The sequence below is a fragment of the Scyliorhinus canicula genome, chromosome 16 (genome assembly GCF_902713615.1).
Source record: "Scyliorhinus canicula chromosome 16, sScyCan1.1, whole genome shotgun sequence".
Lineage (NCBI taxonomy): Eukaryota > Metazoa > Chordata > Chondrichthyes > Carcharhiniformes > Scyliorhinidae > Scyliorhinus > Scyliorhinus canicula.
In genome coordinates this window covers 91,570,191-91,595,753 of record NC_052161.1, presented here as the reverse complement: position 1 = coordinate 91,595,753, position 25,563 = coordinate 91,570,191, and the positions used below count along the sequence as shown (strand labels likewise).

General features: G+C 52.8%; 1 protein-coding gene across 3 annotated transcripts in view; it reads left to right on the top strand.

Annotated features, from left to right (window-relative positions):
* The window catches only part of LOC119979763 (alpha-2-macroglobulin-like), a 412,459-nt gene that overhangs the window by 119,907 nt on the left and 266,989 nt on the right, over positions 1-25,563 (top strand). The window contains exons 2-3 of one of the 3 annotated variants that reach the window (XM_038822395.1): positions 14,925-15,090; positions 16,280-16,364. The exons of 1 other annotated variant lie outside the window; for it this stretch is intronic. In XM_038822395.1, the coding sequence (XP_038678323.1) occupies positions 14,925-15,090; positions 16,280-16,364 (251 nt within the window). The remainder of the gene's footprint in view (positions 1-14,924; positions 15,091-16,279; positions 16,365-25,563) is intronic. One more of the 3 variants, XM_038822396.1, reaches the window with a different exon arrangement.

Genomic DNA, 25,563 nt, shown 5'->3' with positions numbered 1-25,563 from the left:
CAATTTAGCATGGCCAATCCACCTAACCCGCACATCTTTGGACTGTGGGAGGAAACCGGAGCACCCGGAGGAAACCCACGCACACACGGGGAGGACGTGCAGACTTCGCACAGACAGTGACCCAGCCGGGAACCGAACCTGGGACCCTGGAGCTGTGAAGCATTTATGCTAACTACCATGCTGCCCCTTTATCGCTTTTAAATCTCCGGCTCCTCTCCCGCTTTTAAATCGCCGGCTTCTCTCCCGCATTTTAATTCTCCGGTTCCTCGCTCACTTTTAAATCTCCGGCTCCTCTCCCGCTTTTAAATCTCCAACATCCCTGTCGCTTTTGAATCTCTGGCTCCACTCGCACTTTTACATCTCCGGCTCCTCACCAGCGCTTTTAAATCTCCGGCTTGTGGTGAATGTACATTGCTTAATTCACACAGTATAGCATTGTGTCCTTGTGGGCCCTGTCTGTGAGCCGTTGCGCGGCTCTGCCCACAGTGGGAGATGAGCTTGTACAGGGCTCCACCCTTAGCTCCGCCCATGGCTCCACACTTGGCCCCTCCCACTGCCGGAAGTATAAAGTGCGGCAGCCTTGTGAGTCTGCCCTCAGTTCTTCTGGTTGCAGGCAGGCTCAGTTGTAAGTCTATTAAAGCCAAAGTTTACTTCCTATCGTGTCTCGAGTGAATTAATGGTCACATCAATTTAATAGACTTAAGAAAACCACTATGGAATCAGCCCTCAAACCTGATCGACTAGAATTCGACCCGCAGGCTGCAGAAGCGAAAGAAATCTTTCTACACTGGCTTTGGTGCATCAAGGCCTACCTGGCTCCGTCGACTACCTTTGCTACTACTGATGAGAAGAAACTCAGTCTACTGCACGGGTGAGCCACCACATCTCTGCACAACTCAACAATATACCGACTCATACTCTGAGGCCCTCGCTATGCTCGAGCGACTATAAGTGCGGCCTGTGAACGAAGTCTACACGCAACATATTTTCGCTACCCGCCGCCAGCGCCCCGCAGCGTTGCGAGAGGACTACCTGCGTGATCTAAAAGCCCTTGCACGGGAATGTAACTTTCAGGCTGTAACTGCCTCCCAGCATATTGAACTCGCTGTCCGTGATGTGTACGTTGCAGGGGTCTGGTCTAATTATGTGCGCCAGTGCCTCCTCGAAAAAGGGGCCCAGAACTTGGAGGACACAGTAGCGCTAGCAACCTCAATGGAAGTCGCGTTTCAAAGTCTTAACTCATTCCCCGCAGACAACGCAACACCATCGTGGAACCCTGACCAGCGACTGCCCCAGGCCTACGCCGTGCGGCCACCCACCCACTATGGAGCGCTAGCGTGCCATTTTTGCGGTCAGCCTCAACACCCACGGCAGCACTGCCCGGCCCGCAATGCGACCTGCAGCAGCTGCGGTCGAAAAGGACATTATGCTGAAGTATGCCTGTCGAAATCAAAACCTCGAACTCCCCTGCGGCCCAGAGCAATCGCTCCCCCAACTCGCAGGCCCACAGACCCCGTAATGTTGCAGCGTGTCTGCCGACTCTACCTCCGCCCGACATGTGGGAGTCACGGGAGACACCATCTTGGGCACCATCTTCCTCGCCGCCCGCCACGTGCGATCCACGGGGAAGCCATCTTGGACGCCATCTTCTTCATCACCCGCCACGTGCGATCAACGGGGGGGCGCCATCTTGGCCATCACCCGATGTTCACCTTGGCAACTACGACCTCCGCGGACAGTCATCACGGCGCCACTCCAGCACTGCTGATCGAGCCACCGACTACCCGCAACTCAACACAGTCACTTTGGACCAGTTGCGGCCAAAGCACCTCAGGAGCTCGATGATGTCCGTTGAGGTCAACGGATAGAAGACACCGTGCCTCTTCGACTCCGGGAGCACTGAGAGCTTCATGCATCCAGACCTGGTAAGTCCCTGTTCGCTCCCTATCTTGCCTGCACGGCAAACTATCTCCCTCGCCTCAGGTTTGCACTCGGTCCAAATACAAGGGCGCACCGTTGCGACCCTAACGATACAGGGCGCCAGCTATTCTAATTTCCAGCTGTTTGTAGTCCCAGACCTCTGCGCCCCACTCTTACTCGGGTTCGATTTTCAGTGCTATGTTAGAAGCCTCACACTCAGCTTCGGCGGACCCTTACCTCCTCTCACGGTACGCAGCTTACCGACTCTAAAAATCGACCCCCCTCCACTCTTCGCTTATTTAACGGCTAACTGTAAACCAGTAGCCACTCGCAGCAGGCGGTACAGCTTGCAGGACAGGGTATTCATTAGAGCCGAAGTCCAGCAGGTCCTACGTGAGGGAGTCATAGAGGCCAGTAACAGCCCCTGGAGAGCTCAGGTGGTGGTCGTCAAGATGGGGGGAAAGTTCCGGACAGTCCAAAGATGTGCGGGTTAGGTGGATTGGCCATGCTAAATTGCCCGTAGTGTCCTAAAAAGTAAGGTTAGGGCGGGGGGGGGGGGGGGGGGGGGGGGGTTGTTGGGTTACGGGTATAGGGTGGATACGTGGGCTTGAGTAGGGTGATCATTGCTCGGCACAACATCGAGGGCCGAAGGGCCTGTTCTGTGCTGTACTGCTGTACTGTTCTGTGTTCTATGGTGGTTGATTACAGCCAAACCATTAACCGGTTAACGCTCCTCGATGCGTACCCCCTCCCCAGAATTGCACACATGGTCAACCAGATCGGCCGCTACCACATATTCTCCACGGTGCATCTGAAGTCTGCATACCACCAGCTCCCAATCCGCCCGGAGGACCGCCACTACACGGCGTTCGAGGCAGATGGCCGCCTCTTCCATTTCCTCCGGGTCCCTTTTGGCGTCACGAATGGGGTTTCGGTGTTCCAACGAGCGATGGACCGAATGGTGGACCAGTACGGGCTGTCATTCCGTACCTGGATAACCTTACCATCTGCGGCCATGACCAGCAGGACCACGATGCCAACCTCCACCAATTTCTCCAAATCGCCTAGAAACTCAATCTCACCTACACTAAGGAGAAATGCATTTTCCGCACTACCAGACTAGCCATCCTCGGCTATGCAGTGGAAAATGGAGTCCTGGGCCCCGACCCGGACTGTATGCGCCCCCCCCTTACAGCTCCCTCTCCCTCATTGTCCCAGGGCCCTCACGAGGTTCCTGGGATTCTTCTCTTATTACGCCCAGTGGGTCCCCCAGTATGAGGACAAAGCCCGCCCACTATTTAAGACCACACTCTTCCCACTGTCAGCAGAGGCCCGCCAGGCCTTCAGCTGCATCAAGGAGGACATCGCCAAAGCCGCCATGCGGGCGGTGGATGAATCTGTCCCCTTCCAGGTGGGGAGCGACGCCTCAGAGGTTGCTCTCACCGCCACTCTGAATCAGGCAGGGAGACCAGTAGCCTTCTTCTCCCGAACTCTCTCCGTTTCAGAACTTTGACACTCCTCAGTCGAAAAAGAAGCTCAAGCCATTGTGGAAGCCGTACGACACTGGAGGCACTGACTCGCTGGTAGGAGGTTTACCCTCATCACTGACTAGAGATCGGTTGCCTTCATGTTCAACAACTCGCAAAGGGGCAAAATAAAAAAACAATAAAATCTTGAGGTGGAGAATTGAACTCTCCACCTATAATTATGACACCATATATCGGTCGAGGAAGCTCAATGAGCCCCCAGATGCCCTGTCCCGCGGCACATGCGCCAGCGCGCAAGACGACCGATTACAGGCTATCCACAATGACCTCTGCCACCCGGGGGTCACCCGGCTCACCCACTACATCAAGGCCCGCAATCTGCCTTTCTCTTATTACGCCCAGTGGGTCCCCCGTCCACCCGGAAGGGGACGGATTCATCCACCGCCCGCATGGCAGCTTTGGCGAAGTCGTCCTTGATGCAATTGAAGGCCTGGCGGGCCTCTGCTGACAGCCATCACCATGGATTGCCCAACCTGCGCGGAGTGAAAAACCGCACTTCTATTGACCAGACAAGGCCCACTTGGTAAAGGCTTCCCGACCCTTTGAACGCCTGAGCATCGATTTCAAAGGGCCACTCCCCTCGACCAATCGAAATGTGTACTTCCTCAACATCATAGATGAATTCTCCCGCTTCCTGTTTGCTATCCCATGCCCCGATACGACATCCCATACAGTCATCAGAGCCCTGAACAGTGTCATCACCCTGTTCGGTTTCCCCAGCTACGTACACAGCGACAGGGGTTCATCCTTCATGAGCGACGAGCTGGGTCAGTACCTGCTCGACAAGGCATCGCCTCGAGCAGAACTACCAGCTATAACCCCAGGGGGAATGGGCAGGTGGAGAGGGAGAATGCGACGGTTTGGAAGACCGTCCTACTGACCCGACGGTCCAGGAATCTCCCGACCTCCCACTGGTAGGAGGTCCTCCCCGGCGCGCTCCATGCAATTATGTCCCTCCTGTGCACTGCCACTAACCAGACCCCTCACGAGCGATTATTTGTTTTCCCTAGGGGCACTACCATGGGGGCTTCACTCCCATCTTGGTTGAGGACACCGGGCCCGGTTCTCCTCCAAAAGCACGTCCGGACACATAAAACGGACCCACTAGTAGAAAGGGTACTACTGCTACACTTGAACTTACACTATGCCTTTATAGAACACCCCGAGGACCGTCAGAACACCGTTTCCCCCCGGGACCTGGCGCCTGCAGGATCCTCCACCACCGCCAAGGTACCCCTTACACTACACCACACCCGACCCCCCATGCCCAGCGCCCCCACGCCTACAGGGTTCCTGCGCCCTGCTTAGCCCATCGCACCAGTCAGGAACGAAGCTCAGAACGAACCACCCACGGAGTCTACGCTCAAATCCACACCGCCTGTCATCACTCTGCCATCCGAGGAGGCTGCAACCCCAGTGCTTCGCCAATCCCAACGGACGACTTGGCCACCGGACAGGCTCAACCTGTAGACCCGTCACCCCCGCCGGACTTGATATTTGTACAGCGGGTGAATATGGTGAATGTACATTGCTTAATTCACTCTGTATAGCATTGTGTCCTTGTGGGCTCTGTCTGTGAGCCGCTGCACGGCTCTGCCCACAGGGGGAGATGAGGAACTTGTTCAGGGCTCCACCCTTGGGTCCGCCCATGACCTCTCCCACTACCGGAAGTATAAAGTCCTGCAGCCGTGTGAGTCTGCTCTCAGTTCTTCTGGTCACAGGCAGGCTCAGTTGTAAGTCTATTAAAGCCACAGTTTACTTCCTACCGTGTCTCGAGTGAATTGGTGGTCACATCACGGCTCCAATCCCGCTTTTACATCTCCGCCTCCTCTCCAGCGCTTTTAAATCTCCGGTTCCTCTCCCGTGCTTTTAAATCTCCGGCTCCTCTTCTGCACTTTAAAATTTCTTCCTTCTCTCCTGCTTTTAAATCTCCGGCTCCTCGGTCGCTTTAAATCTCCAGCTCCTCTCCCGCTTTTACATCTCCGGCTCTTCTGCCGCTTTTACATCTCCGGCTCCTCTCTCGCTTTTAAATCTCCTGTACCTCTGTTGATTTTAAATTTCCGGCTCCTCTCTCGCTTTTAAATCTCCTGTACCTCTGTTGAATTTAAATTTCCGGCTCCTCTCCCGCGCTTTTAAATCTCCAGCTCCTCTCCCGCTTTTAAATCTCTGGCTCCTCTCTTGTATTTAAATTTCCACCTTGTGGCGCTAACAATTGTACACAAAGACTCAAGGCTTTATTACAGTGAGATACTATTCCTCCGGCGGCAGCTGTAGAATGTCATCTCAATGAAACTTACGAATATTTATACTGCTCCCCATGGGCGGAGCTAGCCATCAGGGGTTTACCGGAGAAACCTGTAATATAGGTATAGCCATACATTCCCCCTACTGCAAGCACACATATATACAGTGGTTAGATCACCACACGGCTCCTCTCCTGCTTTTAAATCTCTGGCTCCTCTCCCGCTTATACATCTCCAGCTCCTCTCACGTGCTTTTAAATCTCCACCTCCTCTCACACGCTTTTAAATCTCCGGCTCCTCTCCCACTTTTTAATCTCTGAATCCTTTCCTGCGCTTATAAATTCGTAGTAGCTCTGAGATAATTTGTTATTGTTAGTAGTTTTTGATATTCTTCTCATAATACGCTAACCCACCTTAATAAACTTTTAGTTAGCCACGAACTAGGCATTCTGTAGTGCATTTATTCCAACCAGCCACGCATTAGAACGTAACAGTGACCCAAGCCACCAATTGAACCCAGGTCCCTGACACTGTGAAGCAACAGTGCTATCCCCTGTGCTACCGTGCAAGAAAGGTAGAGGGAGAGAGAGAAAAAGTGGGAGAGGGAGAGAGAGTGAGAGAAGAACTAGGAGAGTGAGTGATGACTACGAGTGAAAGAGGGACACAGAGAAGGGGAAGGAGGAAGTGAGATTAAGAGAGAAAAACATGGAGAGTGAGAGAGAGAGAAATAGTAAGAGTGGTAGAGAGAGAAAGCAAAACGGGGAGAGCGAGGAAGAGGGAGAGGGAATGATAAGCAGAGAACGAGGGAGTAGTGGAAAGGGGCTGGTTTAGCTCGAAGGGGCTGGTTTAGCTCACTCGGCTAAATCGCTGGCTTTTAAAGCAGACCAAGCAGGCCGCAGCACGGTTCGATTCCCGTACCAGCCTCCCCGGACAGGCGCCGGAATGTGGCGACTAGTGGCTTTTCACAGTAACTTCATTGAAGCCTACTCGTGACAATAAGCGATTTTCATTTCATTTTCAAAGGGAATGGAAAAGGAAGATGTTGAGAAAAGTGGTGCGGATTGATGCACTATCAATTACTACGAGACGATTGTAGAGAATAATCGAGGCTTTATTAAGCACAGATGTGTGGCCTCCTGCAGCTGCTACCAGAATGGAAGCAGCTCGGGTGTGCACACACATTTACACTCCGCCTACTGGGTGGAGCCAGCAGGCAGGGCTTTACTCCCGTACCTATCATACAGGAACCTTACCGTATTACCTCTGACAATCATCATGTCAACTACTATACAATCAGTGGTGACTACCACATTCACCCCATGTTAAAAAAAAGGGTCTAGTGGGGGTGGTGGAAAAATGTACAGTTTGGTTGAAAAATTTACAGTTCAAGCGACATTTACAGGTTCAGCCGGTCGGGTGCCTTGATCCTCTGCAATGACCGCCTCGGGCCCGGTGGTGATGCGGCTGCTGACTTGGTCGCCTGTGACTCCGGGAGCGTGTTGTCCTCGTCCTCATCTTCGGCTGGAACCAGTGGGAGGACGGATCGTCCTGGGGCGGGGGCTGTAGTGAGGTGCGCTGGTGGGAGGGTGAATGGTGCCGGAGCAATCGGGGTAGTGTCGGTGGTAGGCCGTAGGTGGGGTTCCAGCTGGTGCCAGGTCCTGGAGGGAGACTGTGTCCTGGCGCCTGTCGAGGTATGCCACGTAGGCGTACTGCGGGTTTGCGTGCAGTAGTTGTACCCTTTCGACCAATGGGTCCACCTTGTGGATCCACATGTGTTTGCGGAGGAGGACGGGTCCGGGAGCTGCCAGCCATGTTGGGAGCGAAACCCCGGAGGTAGACTTCCTGGGGAAGGCAAGGAGATGTTCATGGAGGTTTCATTAGTTGCAGTGCAGAGTAGTGATCGGATGGAGTGGAGCGGGTTAGGGAGAACTGTGGTGAATGTGTAACCACTGTAAATTCACACTGTACATTACTGTGTCCCTGTGGGCTCCATCTGTGAACCGTTGCGCTGCTCTGCCCACAGGAGGAGATGAGGAGCATGTACAGGGCTCCACCCTTGGCTCCGCCCCCAGCAGGAAGTATAAGAGCTGCGGTCATGCGAGTCCGCCCTCGGTTCAGCATAGTCACAGGCAGGCTCAGTTGTAAGCCGATTAAAGCCACAGTTTAGTTCAACTCGTGTCTCTGAATGAATTGATGGTCGCATCTATTTAATCGACTTAAAAACTACTATGGAATCAGCCCTCAAACCTGACCGACTGAAACTCGATCCACAGGCCGCAGAAGCAAAGGAAATTTTTTTGCATTGGCTTCGGTGCTTCAAGGCCTACCCGGTTGCGTCGACTACCTCCTCTGTTACAGAAGAACAGAAACTCAGTCTTCTCCATGCACGGGTGAACTTCGTATTTCAACTCAACTTCAAGTAACTGACTCTTATACTGAGGCCCTCGTGATACTCGACCGTCTGGACGTGCAGCCCTTGCCTCGGGGTCGCACTCCGTTCAGATACAGGTGCGCACGATTGCGACGCTAACAATACAGGACGCGACTACACCATTTTCTAATTATACGTGCTCCCAGACCTCTGTGCCCCCCTCCTCCTAGGACAGGATTTCCAGTGCAACCTCAGGAGCCTAACACTCAGCTTTGGCGGACCCCTTCCCCCACTCACTATATGTCGTCTAGCAACTCTGAAAATCAACCCCGCTCCACTCTTCGCTAATCTCACCGCCAACTGCAAACCAGAGGCCACTCGCAGCAGGGGGTATAGCCTGCAGGACAGGGTGGTTTATCAGATCCGAAGTCTGGCGTCTCTTACGTGAAGGAGTCATAGAGGCCAGCAATAGCCCCTGGAGAGCTCAGGTGGTGGTCGTCAAAACCGGGGAAAAGTTCCGAATGGTGGTTGATTACAGCCAGACCATTAACCGGTTCATGCACCTTGATGCGTACCCCCTCCCCTGTATTGCAGACATGGTAAATCAGATCGCCCAGTACCGCATATTCTCCACGGTGGATCTGAAGTCTGCATACCACCAGCTCCCAATCCGCCCGGAGGACCGCCACTACACGGCTTCGAGGCAGACGGCCCCCTTTTCCATTTCTTCCAGGTTCCCTTTGGCGTCACGAATGGGGTTTCGGTGTTTCAACGAGCAATGGACCGAATGGTGGACCAGTACGGGCTGCGGGCCACTTTCCTGTACTTGGACAATGTCACCATCTGCGGCCATGATCAGCAGGACCACGACGCCAACCTCCACCGATTTCTCCAAACCGCCCAAAAACTCAATCTCACATATAATAAGGAGAAATGCGTTTTCCGCACAACCAGACTAGCCATCCTTGGCTACGTCGTGGAAAACGGGGTACTAGGACCCGACCCTGACCGTATGCGCCCCCTCTTACAACTCCTTCTCCCTCATTGTCCCAGGGCCCACAAGGGCTGCCTCGGATTTTTCTCATACTACGCCCAGTGGGTCCCCCAGTATGCGGACAAAGCCCTCCCACTATTTAAGGCCACACTCTTTCCACTGTCAGCCGAGGGTCGCCAGGCCTTCAACTGCATTAAGGTGGACATTGACAAAGCTGCCATGTGGGCGGTAGATGAGTCCGTCCCATTCCAGGTGGAGAGCGATGCCTCAGAGGTCGCTCTTGCTGCCACTCTGAACGACGCAGGGAGGCCAGTACCAATCTTTTCTCGAACCCTCTCCGCTTTGTAACTTCGACACTCCTCAGTAGAAAAGGAAGCCCAAGCCATTGTGGAAGCCGTACGGCACTGGAGGCACTACTTCGCTGGTAGGAGGTTTGCCCCCATCACCGACCAGAGATCGGTTGCCTTTATGTTTGACAACTCTCAGCGGGGCAAAATCAAGAATGACAAAATCTTGCAGTGGAGGACTGAACTCTCCACCTATAATTATGATATCATATATTGTCCTGGGAAGCTCAATGAGCCCCCAGATGCCCTGTCCCACGGCACATGCGCCAGCGCGCAGGACGACCGACTACAGGCTATCCACAATGACCTCTGCCACCCGGGGATCACCCGGCTCACCCATTACATCAAGGCTCGCAATCTACCCTTCTCCACGGAAGAGGTTAAAGCCCTCATCAGGAATTACTCGATCTGTGCGGAGTGTAAACCGCACCTCTATAGACCAGACAAGGCACACCTGGTAAAGGCATCCCGGCACTTTGAACGCTGAGCATTGATTTCAAAGGGCCCCTCCTTTCAACTAATCTCAACGTTTATTTTCTCAACGTTATAGACGAATTCTCCCGTTTCCCATTTGCCATCCCATGCCCCGATATGACCTCCCATACAGTCATCAGAGCCCTACATAGTGTCTTCACCCTGTTCGGTTTCCCTAACTATGTCCACAGCGACAGGGGTTCGTCCTTCATGAGCGACGAGCTGCGTCAGAGCCTGCCTGACAAGGGCATCGCCTCGAGCAGGACTACCAGCTAAAACCCCAGGGGGAACGGGCAGGTGGAGAGGGAGAACGTGATGGTCTGGAAGACCGTCCTACTGACCCGATGGTCCAGGAATCTCCCGACCTCCCATTGGCAAGAGGTCCTCCCCGACACGCTCCATGCTATTAGGTCGCTCCTTTGTACGGCCACAAATAGGACTCCTCATGGTCGTCTATTTGCCTTCCCTAGGGGAACTACTGCGGGGGTCTCGCTTCCGTCCTGGTTGACGACACCGGGCCCCGTCCTCCTCCGAAAACACGTTCGGACACATAAGACCGACCCCCTGGTAGAGAGGGTCCTGCTCCTGCACTCAAACCCCCACTCCATGTTTGTCGAACATCCCGATAGCCGACAGGACACCGTTTCCCTCCGGGACCTGGTACCCGCAGGTTCTACTACCACTACCATTACCGCCGATGTGCCTCCCACACTACACCCTACCCGACCTCACATGCCCTGCGCCCCTGCACCTTTTTGCTTCCTGCTCCCCCTTCCACCCATCACACCGGTCCGCAGGAACGAAGCTCTGGAAGAACCACCCCTGGAGTCCACCCTCGGACTCGCACCGAACATCCTTCCACAGCCATCCGAAATGGCTACAACACCAGTGCTTCTTCGGTCTCAACGCACGATTCGGGCACTGGACCGACTGATCACCCATCACCCCCGCCGGACTTGATTTTTTAACAGGGGGTGAATGTGTAACCACTATAAATTCACACACTACATTACTGTGTCCTGTGGGCTCCATCTGTGAGCCGTTGCGTGACTCTGCCCACAGGGGGTGATGAGGAGCATGTACAGGGCTCTGCCCTTGGCTCCGCCGCAGCAGGAAGTATAAGTGCTGCGGTCCTGCGAGTCCGCCCTCAGTTCAGCATAGTCACAGGCAGGCTCAGTTGTAAGCCGATTAAAGCCACAGTTTACTTCAACTCGTGTCTCTGAATGAATTGATGGTCGCATCAAGGACCTCCTTCCAGCAGTAGACCGAGAGATATTTAGACCGCAGGGCTAGAAGTACGGCCTTCCAGACCGTCCCATTCTTCCTCTCCACCTGCCCATTTCCCCGGGGGTTGTAGCTGGTCGTCATTTTCGAGGCGATGCCCTTGCTGAGCAGGAACTGAAGCAGCTCATCACTCATAAAGGAGGATCCCCGGTCGTTGTGGACGGAAGCGGGGAAACCGAACAGGGCGAAGATGCTGTTGAAGGCTTTAATGACCGTGGCAGAAGTCATATCGGAGCATGGGATGGCGAAGGGGAATCGGGAGAACTCATCAACCACGTTCAGGAAATACGTGTTTCGGTCGGTGGAGGGGAGGGGCCTTTGAAGTCCAAACTGAGGCGTTTAATGGGGCGGGAAGCCTTCACCAGGTGCGATTAGTCTGGCTGGTAGAAGTGCGGTTTGCACTCCGCGCAGACCTGGCAGTCTGTGGTGACAGCCCTGACCTCCGCAATGGAGTTGGGCAGGTTGCAGGCCTTTATGAAGTGAAAGAACTGGGTGACCCCCGGGTGACAGAGACCACCGTGTAGGGTCCGGAGTCGGTCCACTTATGCGCCGGCACATGTACCTCGGGATAGGGCATCGGGGGGCTCATTGAGCTTCCCCGGGCGATACAAAATCTCGTAATTGTTGGTGGAGAGCTTGATCCTCCACCTTAAGATTTTATCATTTTTCATCTTGCCCCGCTGCGTATCGTTAAACCTGAAGGCAACCGACCGTTGGTCAGTGCGCAGAGTGAATCTCCTGCCGGCCAGGTTATGCCTCCAATGCCGCGCAGCTTTCACGATGGCATGGGGCTCCTTTTCGACAGAGGAGTGCTGAATTTTGGAGGCATGGAGGGTGCAGGAAAAGAATGCCATGGGTCTGCCTACCTCGTTGAGGGTGGCGGCCAGAGCGACGTCCAATGCATCGCTCTCGACCTGAAAAGGGAGGGACTCATCGACCGCATGCATTATGGCCTTGGCGATGTCTGCCTTGATGCGGTTGAAGGCTTGGCGGGTCTCAGCCGTCAGGGAAAACTGTGGAGTGGACGAGTGAGCGGGCCTTGTCCGCATAGTTCGGGACTAACTGGGAATAATAGGAGAGAAACCCCAGGCATGGTTTCAGGGCCTTGGGGCAGTGGGGGAGGGGGAGTTCCATGAGAGGGCGCATGCGGTCGGGGTCGGGCCCTAGAACTCCATTTTCCACAACATAGCCAAGCATGGCTAAGCGGTTGGTGTGGACCACGCACTTCTCATTGTACGTGAGGTTCAGGAGTTTGGCGGTGTGGAGAAATTTGAGAAGGTTAGCGTCGTGGTCCTGCTGGTCGTGGCCGCAAATGGTGACATTATCTAGGTACAGGAAGGTGGTTCGCAGTCTGTACCGGTCAACCATTCGGTCCATCTCACGTTGGAAGACCGAGACCCCGTTAATGACGTCAAAAGGAATCCTAAGGAAACGGTAAAGGCGACCAACTGCTTTGAAAGAGTGTATTGGCGGTCCGCCGTGCGGATGAGGAGCTGGTGGTAGGCAGATTTCAGGTCCACTGTAGAAAAGACCCAATACTGTGCAATCTGATTGACCATATCAGATATGCGTGGGAGGGGGTACGCGTCGAGCTGCATGTACCGATTGATGGTCTGACTAGTCAATGACCATCCTGTGTTCCTCCCCAGTCTTTACTACGAGCACTTGGGCTCTCCAGGGGCTGTTGTTAGCCTCAACGACCCCTTCCCGCTGTAGCCGCTGGACCTCCGACCTGATGAAGGTCCTGTCCTGGGCACTACTGTCTGCTCCGACTGGCGACGGGTTTGCAATCGGGGTGAGGTTTGCAAACAGGGAAGGTGGGTCGACCTTAAGGATCATAAGGCCACAAACGGTGAGGGATGGTGGGGTCCGCCGAATTTTAGAGTTAGGCTTTGGAGGTGACATTGGAAGTCCAGGCCGAGTAACAGGGCAGCGCAGAGTTTGGGGAGGCCGTAGAGTTGGAAGTTGCTGAACTCTATGTCCTGGACGGTGAGGGTGACGATGCAGTACCCTCAGATTTCCACGAATGGGATCCGGAAGACAGGGAGATTCTTTGGGTGACTGGGTGTACCGCGAGGGAGCAGCGCCTTACCGTAGAGGGGTGGATGAAGCTTTCCGTGCTCCCAGAGTCAAGAAGGCTGGAAGTCTTGTGCCCATCGACTTTCACCATCGTCGTCGAGGTTGTGAGGCCAGGACTGTTCGAGTGTGATGGAGGCGAGCCGCGGCTGGTGCTGGTAGGCCCCGGGCTGGTCGGCGGTGGTGACAGGTGATTGTGGTAGTCTGTATTAGAGGTATTACGGTACCTAGGTTGATGCTGTAAGATGATTGGTGTTGGAGGTACCTGAGACTGTAAGATCATTGGTGAAGCCTGTCTGCTGGTTCCGCACAGTAATGCGGAGTATGAGAGTCTCTGTCTCCCTAGCTACTGGATTCTGTACCTGCGCTACTGGGGGAAACATCTAGTCCAATAAAGCCTTCAATTGTCATCCAATCTCACTTCTGGTGTCATTGATTGAGCATCAGCGATAAACGGCCAGACGAGCAGGGGTCCTGAGGCGGCGTTCAAAATGGCGGCGAAGATGGCGCTGCCCACAGGGTGCACATGGTGGGTGGCGTTAAAGATGGTGGCGCCCACGAGCCGCACGTTGTCTGCAGGGACGAAAATGGCGGCGGCCACAGGTCGCACATGGGGGGTGTAGGAATGCAGGGCCTAGAAACTGCAGCGATTGACAGGGCCTGGTCTTGCAGGTTGCACTCTACACTGGACAGCGCTGCTGGGAGTGTTTGGTCTGCATGCAGAAGTAGCATTTGGGCCCCCTGGGGTTGGCTGGCTGCTGCGCGGCGCAGGCTTGGGGTGGGCTGGGGCCGGTATCTGGTGGGGCCCACAATGTCCATGAGGGTGCCGTGCAGTCAGGGGCGTACGACTTTCTTTACGGGATGCTACTGTAAGCGAGTTCGCGAGCTGTCCGGTTTAATAGGTGCTAGCGGATGTACGCCGACCTCATGCCCGTAACCAAAGCGTCCCTGATTAAAAATTCCGTATGTCCGACTGCCGAGACTGCCTGGCAATCACAGTTCCTCGCCAGGATGTGCAGGGCACGCCAGAAATCATCTAACGACTCACCGGGGAGTTGCTGTCTCGTGGACAGGAGGTGCCTGCCATAGAGTTTGTTGATCGGCCGAATATAATGTCCTTTCAGAAGCTCCATTGCTTCAGTTTAAGTGGGCGCATTCCAGATAAGGGGAAAAATGTCGGAGTTCACCCGTGAGTACAGAACCTGGAGTTTCAGTACGTCCAAGGGTTGTTCAATCGATGATCTGAGATAGCTTTCGAAGCAAGCTGGCCAGTGGTCGAAGGCCGATGAGGCGTTGGCTGCTAGAGGGTGCAGCTGTAGGTGATCAGGCTTGATGCAAAGTTCTATCACTGTAATATCTCTGCTTAATAAATTGATGACCTATCAATTACTATAAGACAAGAGTAGAGAATAATCGAGGCTTTATTAAGCAGAGATGTGTGGCCTCCTGCAGCTGCTACCAGAATGGAAGCAGCTCGGGTGTGCACACACATTTATACTCCACCTACTGGGTGGAGCCAGCAGGCAGGGATTTACCCCCGTACCTATAGTACAGGAGACTTACCGTTTTGCCTCAAACAATCACCATTACAACTATTATACAATCAGTGGTGACTACCACAAGGATAAGAAAAGAGCGGCTGATTCACAGGTTCCGTTTTGTCCTCAGGACCCACAGAAGGATAGCATCGGACAGTGGAAGGATGTGGAGGCAAGGCAGGGGATTGCAGACCTGAGCTTTGAATTGATGCCTGAACCAATTGAGGGGTCGTACATTATTGAAGTGAAGAAATTTCGCAGAACACTGCGGCATGAATTTACTGTGGAGCGGCACTGTAAGGAAACTTTCAACCCATTCCCAGAAAGTCCACCTTCCCACCTCTTCCATTCCAGGTGACAGAGATGGGGAGAGTGTAGGCGTTTAGAGGCGGTTACAGAGAGAGGGAGTGGTGTATGTGCTGGAGGACATTAGAGAGAGTGGGTGTGGTGTAGGGACTTGAGGTTACAGAGATAGGGAGGGTATCAGGGCTGGAGGAGGTTACAGAGAGAGCGAAGTGTGTTTGGCTGGAGGAGGTCATAGAGAGTGGGAGGTGCGTAGGGACTGGAGGAGGTTACAGAAATAGGGAGGGTATCGTGGCTTACAGGATGTTAGAGATGTTGGAGTATTATGGGGTTTGGAAGCGGTTACAGAGATAGTGAGGGGTGTGGGAATGAAGATGGTTACAGAGGTAGGGAGGGGTGTAGGGGCTGGAGTAGGTTTCAGAGATCGGGAGGGTTGCAGGTGCTGGAGGACGTTACATAGATAGGGAAGGTGTAGGGGTTTGGAGGAGATTATCAAGCTAGGAGGGGTTTAGGGATTGTAGGAGGTTACTGAGATAGGGAGGAATGTAGGTGCTGGACAAAGTTTACAGAGAAAGGGAATAGTGTAGGGTTGGAGTAGGTTACAGAGATAAGGGGGGGGGGGTGGAGAGGCTGGAAGAGGTTACAGATATAGGGAGTGGTGTCGAGGCTGGAAGAGGTTTCAGAGGTAGTGAGGGGTGTAGGGGCTGGAGATGGTTACAGAGATAGGGAGGGACATGGGGCTGGAGGAGGTTACAGAGATAGGGAGGGGTGTAGAGTCCGCAAAAGGATTTGAAATGAAGAATGTGAATTTAAAGATGTATTCTTGGCAGACCAGGAGGCAGCCTTCGTGTTGTGGCCTGTAGTCATTGTCCCTTTAACTGCAGCACAGTAGGATAAGGCCCCACAGGATTTGGGAATGATTTGGGTGCTGAGCCCTCTCTGAAACATGACACATGAGGGTTGAGTGGCGCCCCTGTGGCTGCTGTTCAGATTCATCTTCCAAATAAATACCTTTTGTGTTTCAAATGAAGCCTGTGAAAGTGTTTCGAATGAAGCCTGTGAAAGTGCATCATTAGACGAGGTGAGCGAGACCAGTGGCTGAAGTGCGAAGAGGACTTGATGTGAGTTTCTGTATCGGGCAAGTGACACAGTCTGCAATCATCATCTCTCTCTTCCTTCCAGTTTTACCACAGTATGAAATTACATTGGAATTTCCAGAAATCATCACCTTCCTTCAGGAGAAAATCCAGGTTAAAGTGTGTGCAAGGTGAAAGATTTCTCCATTGCGGACTCTGTATCTCACTGTATCTATCATGCTATCTGTACCTGCCTTGAGAGTGTTTGATGGGACACAGTAGAGGGAGCTTTGCTCTGTATCTAACCCCATGCTGTGCCTGTCCTGGGAGTGTTTTATGGGGACAGCGTAGAGGGAGCTTTACCCTGTATCTAACCCCGTGCTGTAACTGTCCTGGGAGTGTTTGATGTGGACAGTGTGGAGGGAGTGTGGGGGTGCCAGGGGTAGTGGGGGGGGGGGGGGGGGGGGTTGATTACAGACAAGGCCACACCCTATGTGAAACGGGCACGGGATGAGGGCCTCCCTGACCCTTCAGGCTTGCTAGACTCTCTGCTGCCGCTTTTGCTCCATCCTTTGGCTGGTCCTACATATCCTCCCCGGGCCTGTCCTTCAGCGCCTTCTGATCCGGTGCCTTCTCGTCCTCCTCCTCAGAGGTTGCCATATGTTCCTCCACCTCCAGCATGTTGCCCTGCTGCCGAGCCAGGATGTGGAGGGTGCAGCAGACCACCACAAAACAGGTGACCCCCTTGGAGGTGTACTGCAGTGCACCAGCACAGTGGTCAAGGCATCGGAACCGCATTTTGAGGAGTCCGATGCACCGCCTCATGACAGCCCGGGGCCTCGTTATATCAGGACTCTGCATCGGTCACCGGCCTCCGTAATGAAGTCATTTGCCAGGTCCTCAGTGGTACCCTTATACTCTGAGGTGGTCGCACATGAGCTGGAGAGTCAGGGAGTCAAACCTCTTCCTGTTAATGAAGGGCACTCCCTGTTGGCCACAAGGCAACATGTGTGCCATCTATTCTGCCCTGGACATGGGGCACCCCAGCGATGGCGGAGAATCCTGCTACCCAGGAATGTGTTGGGCTTGGTCCATGTCAAAGTTTATAGAGTTCACTACCCGGGCACACAGGGCATCCGGGACCTCACAGATGCACCTGTGGGCTGTAGCTTGTGAGATGCCACACAGGTCCCAACTCGAACCCTGGAACGATCCTGTAGTGTAAAAGTTCAAGGCTACAGTGACCTTGATGGCCACCATGAGTGGGTAACCTCCTTCTCCACATGGTGCCAGGTCCGCGAAGACATGGCACAGGTATTGCACCGTTGAGGTAGAGAGAACTGCGGCACAAACTGCCTGTCATCTGTTTTAAAGACCAACGCCGCCTGTACACCTTGTGCCCCCTCTGGACCCTCCCTGGCCTGATGGGCAGCCAGGTCTCAGGGTGTGGGGCGGGGCTCTGCACATGGGGCACCACCACAAGCCTCTGATGACGCTGCTGCCGCCCCCTCCCTCAGTGTCTGGCCTCCTGGTCCCAGTGGCACCACGAGGTCAGCTTCTGCAGGGTCCAAGATATCATCCATCTTGTATAAATATCTGAAAGGAATTGGAGAGGGTGTGAGACTGACAACCAGCAGTGTCTTCCAACTCTGGACCCTCCAGTCCCCTCATTACTCCCTCCACGCCCCCTCACAGTATCTCCTGCCATCTAACATGCCTTGCCCATGCACCCCAGGCTGCAGGAGGGGCCCCTGGCCATTGGACGCCATACCCTGTACCACAGACACCCGCACGTAACATTACCTAGACCGGCTGCTTGTCCCCTCCACGGTGTAGACGCCCACCCTCTTTAAATACTCAGGGATAAAGCTAATTAAATAGAACACGGGGATTGGATTTAATCTGACACAAAAACATCTTAAGTTTAATTTTAAAGGTTTAATTTAAAGGAAAAATTCATGACAGGACAGCTCCAAGGCGTGGTCTGCTCCTCTTGCTCCATGTGGCAGGCTGGGGAAAGTTCCAGTCCCCAGGGTCAGCATGTGTGCAGGAAGTTTCTCCAGTTACAGCTCCTGGAAGCTCAAGTTTCAGAGCTGGAGCGGCGGCTGGAGACACTGTGGAGCATCCGCGAGTCGGAGACCATCGTGGATAGCACATATAGAGAGGTGCTCACACCGCAGGCTCAGGCTCCACAGGCAGGAAGGGAATGGGTGACCACTGGACAAAGCAAGAGAGCGAGGCAGGTAGTGCAGGAATCTCCTGTGTCCATTGCCCTGCAGAACAGATATACCGCTTTGGATACTGTCGAGAAGTCTCTCAGGGGAAAACAGTAACAGCCAAACTTGTGGCACCACGGTTGGTTCTGCTGCAGAGGCGAGGGGGAATAAATGTGACCGTGCAATAGTTATAGGGGATTCAATTGTAAGGGGAATAGACATGCGTTTCTGTGGCCGCAAACGAGACTCCAGGATGGTATGTTGCCTCCCTGGTCCTAGGGTCAAGGATGTCTCAGAGCGGGTATAGGACATTCTGGAGGGGGAGGGTGAACAGCCAGTGGTCGTGGTACATATCGGTACAAACGACATAGGTAGAAAAAGGGATGAGGTCCTAAAAGCAGAATACAGTGAGCTAATGAAGGAAGTTAAGAAATCGGACCTCGAAGGTAGTGATCTCAGGATTAGAACATAGAACAGTACAGAAGAGGCCCTTCGGCCCTCGATGTTGTGCCGAGCAATGATCACCCTACTCAAACCCACATATCCACCCTATACCCGTAACCCAACAACCCCTCCCCCAAAGCCCCGGCATCTGTTCGGGGAGGCTGGTACGGGAATTGAACCCGCGCTGCTGCCTTGTTCTGTATTACAAGCCAACTGTTTAGCTCACTGTGCTAAACCAGCCCCTTAACTACCGGTGCCACGTGCTAGACAGAGTAGAAATGACAGGATATATGGGATGAATACGTGGCTGAAGGGATGGTGTCGAGGGGAGGGTTTCAGATTCCTGGGGCATTGGACCGGTTCTGGGGGAGGTGGGACCTGTACAAACTGGACAGGTTCCACCTGGGTAGGACTGGAACTGATGTCCTAGGGGGGCTTTTAGAGCGGTTGGGGAGGGTTTAAACTAATGAGGCAGGGGGGTGGGAACCAATGCAGGAAGTCGGAAGGTAATAAAACAAGGGCAGAAACAAAAGGCCGTAAGGGGGAAAGTGTAAGGCAGAGAAGCCAGAGTCAAAAATCAAAACGGGCGACAGTACAAGGTACAGTGACTGAGGGGAATCAGTGAATAGGCCCAGTAATACTAAAAGGAATAAAGCGGGAAGTAAAAACATAAATGGAAAGCGGCATGGCAGGTTGTTACATGAAGATATGGGTTCAACGACAAGGAAAATTATGAGAAGCATTATGAGGAAAAATAACTTAGGAGAGGTTACTGATCAAGGTGTTAAGATTCAAAGCAGAGGTATAAAAGCCAACATAAGTGTACTTTACCTGAATGCTCGTAGTATTCGGAATAAGGTAAATGAGTTGATGGCGCAAATCATCGTGAATGACTATGATTTAGTGGCCTTTACTGAAACAAGGGATGGTCACGACTGGGAGTTAAATATCCACGGGTATCAAACTATTCAGAAGGACATAGTGGATGGTAAAGGAGATGGTGTAGCTCTGTTATTTAAGGATGACAACCGGGCAATAGTAAGGGATGACATCGGTACTGTGGACGATAAGGTTGAATCCATTTTGTTGGAAATCAGGGATAGTAAGGCGAAAAAGTCACTGGTCGGAATAGTCTATAGGCCACCAAATAATAACATTATGGTGGGGCAAGCAATAAACAAAGAAATAACTGATGCATGTAGAAATGGTACAGCAGTTATCATGGGGGATTTTAATTTACTTGTCGATTGGTTTAACCAGGTCGGTCAAGGCAGCCTTGAGGAGGAGTTTATAGAATGTGTCCGCGATAGTTTCCTAGAACAGTATGTAATGGAACCTACGAGGTAACAAGCATTCGTAGATCTGGTCCTGTGTAATGAGACAGGATTGATTAATGATCTCATAGTTAGGGATCCTCTCGGAAGGAGCGATCATAATATGGTGGAATTTAAAATACAGATGGAGGGTGAGAAGGTAAAATCAAACACTAGTGTTTAGTGCTTAAACAAAGGAAATTACAATGGGATGAGAAGAGCTAGCTAAGGTAGACTGGGAGCAAAGACTTCATGGTGAAACAGTTGAGGAACAGTGGAGAACCTTCCAAGCGATTTTTCACAGTGCTCAGCAAACGTTTATACGAACAAAAAGGAAGGACGGTAGAAAGAGGGAAAATCGACCGTGGATGCCTAAGGAAATAAGGGAGAGTATCAAATTGAAGGAAAAAGTATACAAAGTGGCAAAGATTGCTGGGAGACTAGAGGACTGGGAAATCTTTAGGGGGCAACAGAAAGCTACTAAAAAAGCTATAAAGAAGAGTAAGATAGATTATGAGAGTAAACTTGCTCAGAATATAAAAGCAGATAGTAAAAGTTTCAACAAATATATAAACCAAAAAAGAGTGGCTAAGGTAAATATTGGTCCTTTAGAGGATGAGAAGGGAGTTTTGATAATGGGAGATGAGGAAATGGCTGAGGAACTGAACAAGTTTTTTGGGTCGGTCTTCACAGTGGAAGACACAAATAACATGCCAGTGACTGATAGAAATGAGGCTATGGCAGGTGAGGACCTTGAGATTATTGTTATCACTCAGGAAGTAGTGATGGGCAAGCTAATGGGGCTAAAGGTAGACAAATCTCCTGGCCCTGATGGAATGCATCCCAGAGTGCGAAAAGAGATGGCTAGGGAAATTGCAAATGCACTTGTGATAATTTACCAAAATTCACTCGACTCGGGTGGTCCCAGCGGATTGGAAATTAGCAAACGTGACACCACTGTTTAAAAAAGGAGGTAGGCAGAAAGCGGGTACTTTTAGGCCAGTTAGCTTAACTTCAGTAGTAGGGAAGATGCTGGAATCTATCATCAAAGAAGAAATAGCGAGGCACCTGGATAGAAATTGTCCCATTGGGCAGACGCAGCATGGGTTCATTAAGGACAGGTCGTGCCTAACTAATTTAGTGGAAATATTTGAGTTTGCTGCATAAGATAAAGATGCATGGCATTAAGGGTAAAGTAGTAGCATGGATAGAGGATTGGTTAATTAATAGAAAACAAAGAGTGGGGATTAATGAGTGTTTCTCTGGTTGGCAATCAGTAGCTAGTGGTGTCCCTCAGGGTTCAGTGTTGGGCCCACAATTGTTCACAATTTACATAGATGATTTGGAGATGGGGACCAAGTGCAATGTGTCCAAGTTTGCAGACGACACTAAGATGAGTGGTAAAACAAAAAGTGCAGAGGATACCGGAAGTCCGCAGAGGGATTTGGATAGGTTAAGTGAATGGGCTTGGGTCTGGCAGATGGAATACAATGTTGAAAAAAGGGGCAGCACGGTAGCATGGTGGTTAGCATAAATGCTTCACAGCTCCAGGGTCCCAGGTTCGGTTCCCGGCTGGGTCACTGTCTGTGCGGAGTCTGCACGTCCTCCCCATGTGTGCGTGGGTTTCCTCCGGGTGCTCCGGTTTCCTCCCACAGTCCAAAGATGTGCAGGTTAGGTGGATTGGCCATGCTAAATTGCCCGTAGTGTCCTAAAAAGTAAGGTATGGGGGGGGTTGTTGGGTTACGGGTATAGGGTGGATACGTGAGTTTGAGTAGGGTGATCATTGCTCGGCACAACATCGAGGGCCGAAGTGCCTGTTCTGTGCTGTACTGTTCTATGTTCTAAATGTGAGGTTATCCATTTTGGTAGGAATAATACCAAATGGGATTATTATTTAAATGATAAAATATTAAAACATGCAGCTGTGTAGAGAGACCTGGGTGTGCTAGTGCATGAGTCCCAAAAGGTGGTTTGCAGGTGCAACAGGTGACTAAGAAGGCAAATGGAATTTTGTCCTTCATTGCTCGAGGGATGGAGTTTAAGTCTGGGAGGTTCTGCTGCAATTGTATAAGGTGTTACTGAGGCCACACCTGGAGTATTGTGTTCAGCTTTGGTCTCCTTACCTGAGAAAGGACGTACTGGCGCTGGAGGGTGTGCAGAGGAGATTCACTAGGTTAATCCCAGAGCTGAAGGGGTTGGATTAAGAGGAGAGATTGAGTAGACTGGGGCTGTAGTTGGAATTTAGAATGATGCGGGGGGGGGGAACCTTATAGAAACGTATAAAATTATGAAGGGAATAGATAGGATAGATGCGGGCAGGTTGTTTCCACTGGCGGGTGAAAGCAGAACTAGCGGGCAGAGCCTCAAAATAAGGGGAAGTAGATTTAAGACTGAGTTTAGGAGGAATTCTTCACCCAAAGGGTTGTGAATCTATGGAATTCCTTGCCCAGTGAAGCAGTTGAGGCTCCTTCATTAAATGTTTTTGAGATAAAGATAGATAGTTTTTTGAAGAATGTTCGGGCCGGAAAGTGGAGCTGAGTCCAAAAAAATATCAGCCATGATCTCATTGAATGGCGGAGCAGGCACGAGGGGCCAGATGGCCTACTCCTGCTCCTAGTTCTTATGTTCTAATGTTCTCTTGTAGCAGGGATGTTCCTGGTGCTGGGTACCAGCCTCTGGGTATTCGGATGTTGGCAGCTGTGTCTGTGATGTTTTCTCGGCATCACGGTCTAATTGGGATGCTGGGCAATAACCCCCACATGCTACATGGCCCGCCCACCCAAGGGAATCCACTTGGGTATATTTTAGTTGAATAACAGTTCACATATCACCATAACCATAAAAGTACAAGGACACGAGACCATACTCTGCACACAGGCACCCATGCATAACAAAGCATCAGTACAGATGCAAAACCTTAAGTGTACTTACACCAAAAAAAACCAGATATACATTAAACAAGAACCAAACAACAGTACGAAGAAGGTACTAGCATCTGAATCAACCCGTCACTCCCTCCCCCTCCTGCAGCTCCCAGCAGCAGACCAGCAGGAAAGTCACACCGTGCAGAGCATGGCGGAATAGAGGGAGAGCATCCCATTCTGGACTCCCGCCAAAGGCAAAAGGGGCTGCGGCTGACAAACAGACGGCCTCCAAACAGGAAACAGGTAACAGCATAGTGAAGTTACCAGCATCTGAGCCAACTCGCGTTCCCTTCCCTAGCTTGCAGTTCCCAGCTGCAGGACATGGTGAAGAGCGAGTGAACATCCCTTTCCAAACTCCCACCTCCGGCAAAAGGGGCTGTGGCTAACAAATGTACAGCCTCCAGACATCAAACAGAAAGCAGCCTTCAGCCGCATGACCAGAGTTCTCCACGGTTACTGGGAATTATGGGTGGTCGTTGCGAAAGGCAGGCAGGGGCTGGGGTTGCTCCCGTAATGGGTGTACACAATCCAGGGGGTGGCATGGTGGACCCGCAGGCGCTGAGGCACCCACCACCCCAGTGCGGAACCTCCCCACCGATGGCGGTCCACCTCAACTGAGGCTGTCCCTCCTGGGCCTCCCCAACCTGCACCCTGAGCATTGCGGCAGCTTGGAGGCTTGCTGCCCAGGATCGTAGATGGCGACTTACTTCCTCGGGCCCCGCAGCAGCCATTCTGCCAGCTTCACATTTTTAAAAAGGAGTATTAATTGGCACCTGCTTGACCAGTTGCTAGGGAGACGGTTAGATCAAGAGAGGCCGTTAAATAGGGCGTCACTCCCATTAATTGTATGGAGATTGGCTTTATGTGGGAATTATTGGTACCTCGCCATGCCATGGCGGGATTCTGATCTCGTCAATGGGAGAGGGCTGGTTAGATCGCATACCATTCGGCGCCCGGCACAGTTCTCGATTTTGGCCTCCTGCGATCTAATGGCCATATCGTGCTCTCGCTCAATCGCAACGTGGTCATTAAATCACACCCACAAAGCAGACCAAACAGGCCAGCAGCACGGTTCGAATCCCGTACCAGCCTCCCCGGACAGGCGCCGGAATGTGGCGACTAGGGGCTTTTCACAGTAACTTCATTGAAGCCTACTCGTGACAATAAGCGATTTTCATTTTATTTCAGTATCTAACCCTGTGTTGTACCTGTTCTGGGAGTGTTTGATGGGGACAGTGTAGAGCAGTGCTTCTCAAAGTGTGGTACGCGTACCGGTGCCGGTACGCGAGCCGTCGTCTGCCGGTATGTGGAGTACTCCCAGAAAAGAAACACTTTCACACTTGCGCAAAGGTGAGTGCTGAGCTGGAGCTTGGGCTGGGGCTGGGGCGTTCCAAGGTTCCGTCCTCGTGCTGAGCGGGGCGGGCGGGCGGGGGGGGGGGGGGGGGGGGGTTGCGTCCTCGGGCCGTGTTGGGGGCTGGGGGGGGGGGTTGCGTCCTCGGGCCGGGCTGGGGGGGGGGTTTGTGTCCTCGGGCCGTGCTGGGGGGGGGGGGGGGGGGGGGTTGCGTCCTCGGGCCGGGCTGGGGGGAGGGTTTGCGTCCTCGGGCCGTGCTGGGGGCGGGGGGGAGGGGTTGCGTCCTCGGGCCGTGCTGGGGGCTGGGGGGGGGTTGCATCCTCGGGCCGTGCTGGGGGCTGGGGGGGTTGCGTCCTCGGGCCGTGCTGGGGGCTGGGGGGGTTGCGTCCTCGGGCCGTGCTGGGGACTGGGGGTGGGGTTGCGTCCTCGGGCTGTGCTGGGGGGGGGGGGTGTTGCGTCCTCGGGCCGTGCTGGGGGCTGGGGGGGGGGTTGCTTCCTCGGGCTGTGCTGGGGGCTGGGGGTTTGCGTCCTTGGGCCATGCTGAGGGGGGGGGGTTGCGTCCTCGGGCTGTGCTGAGGGGGGGGGGGTTGCGTCCTTGGGCCGTGCTGGGGGGGGGTTGCATCCTCGGGCCGTGCTGGGGGGGTGGGTTGCGTCCTTGGAGCGTGCTGGGGGGGGGGTTGCGTCCTCAGGCCGTGCTTGGGGGGGGGGCAATTATATTACATTATATTATATTATTGCAAATATATCCATTATCCATTGGGTGAGTAAATTTGCAGACGACACTAAAGTCGGTGGAGTTGTAGACAGTGCGGAAGGATGTTGCAGGTTACAGAGGGACATAGATAAGCTGCAGAGCTGGGCTGAGAGGTGGCAAATGGAGTTTAATGTGGAGAAGTGTGAGGTGATTCACTTTGGAAAGAATAACAGGAATGCGGAATATTTGGCTAATGGTAAAATTCTTGGTAGTGTGGATGAGCAGAGGGATCTCGGTGTCCATGTACATAGATCCCTGAAAGTTGCCACCCAGGTTGATAGGGTTGTGAAGAAGGCCTATGGTGTGTTGGCCTTTATTGGTAGAGGGATTGAGTTCCGGAGCCATGAGGTCATGTTGCAGTTGTACAAAACTCTAGTACGGCCGCATT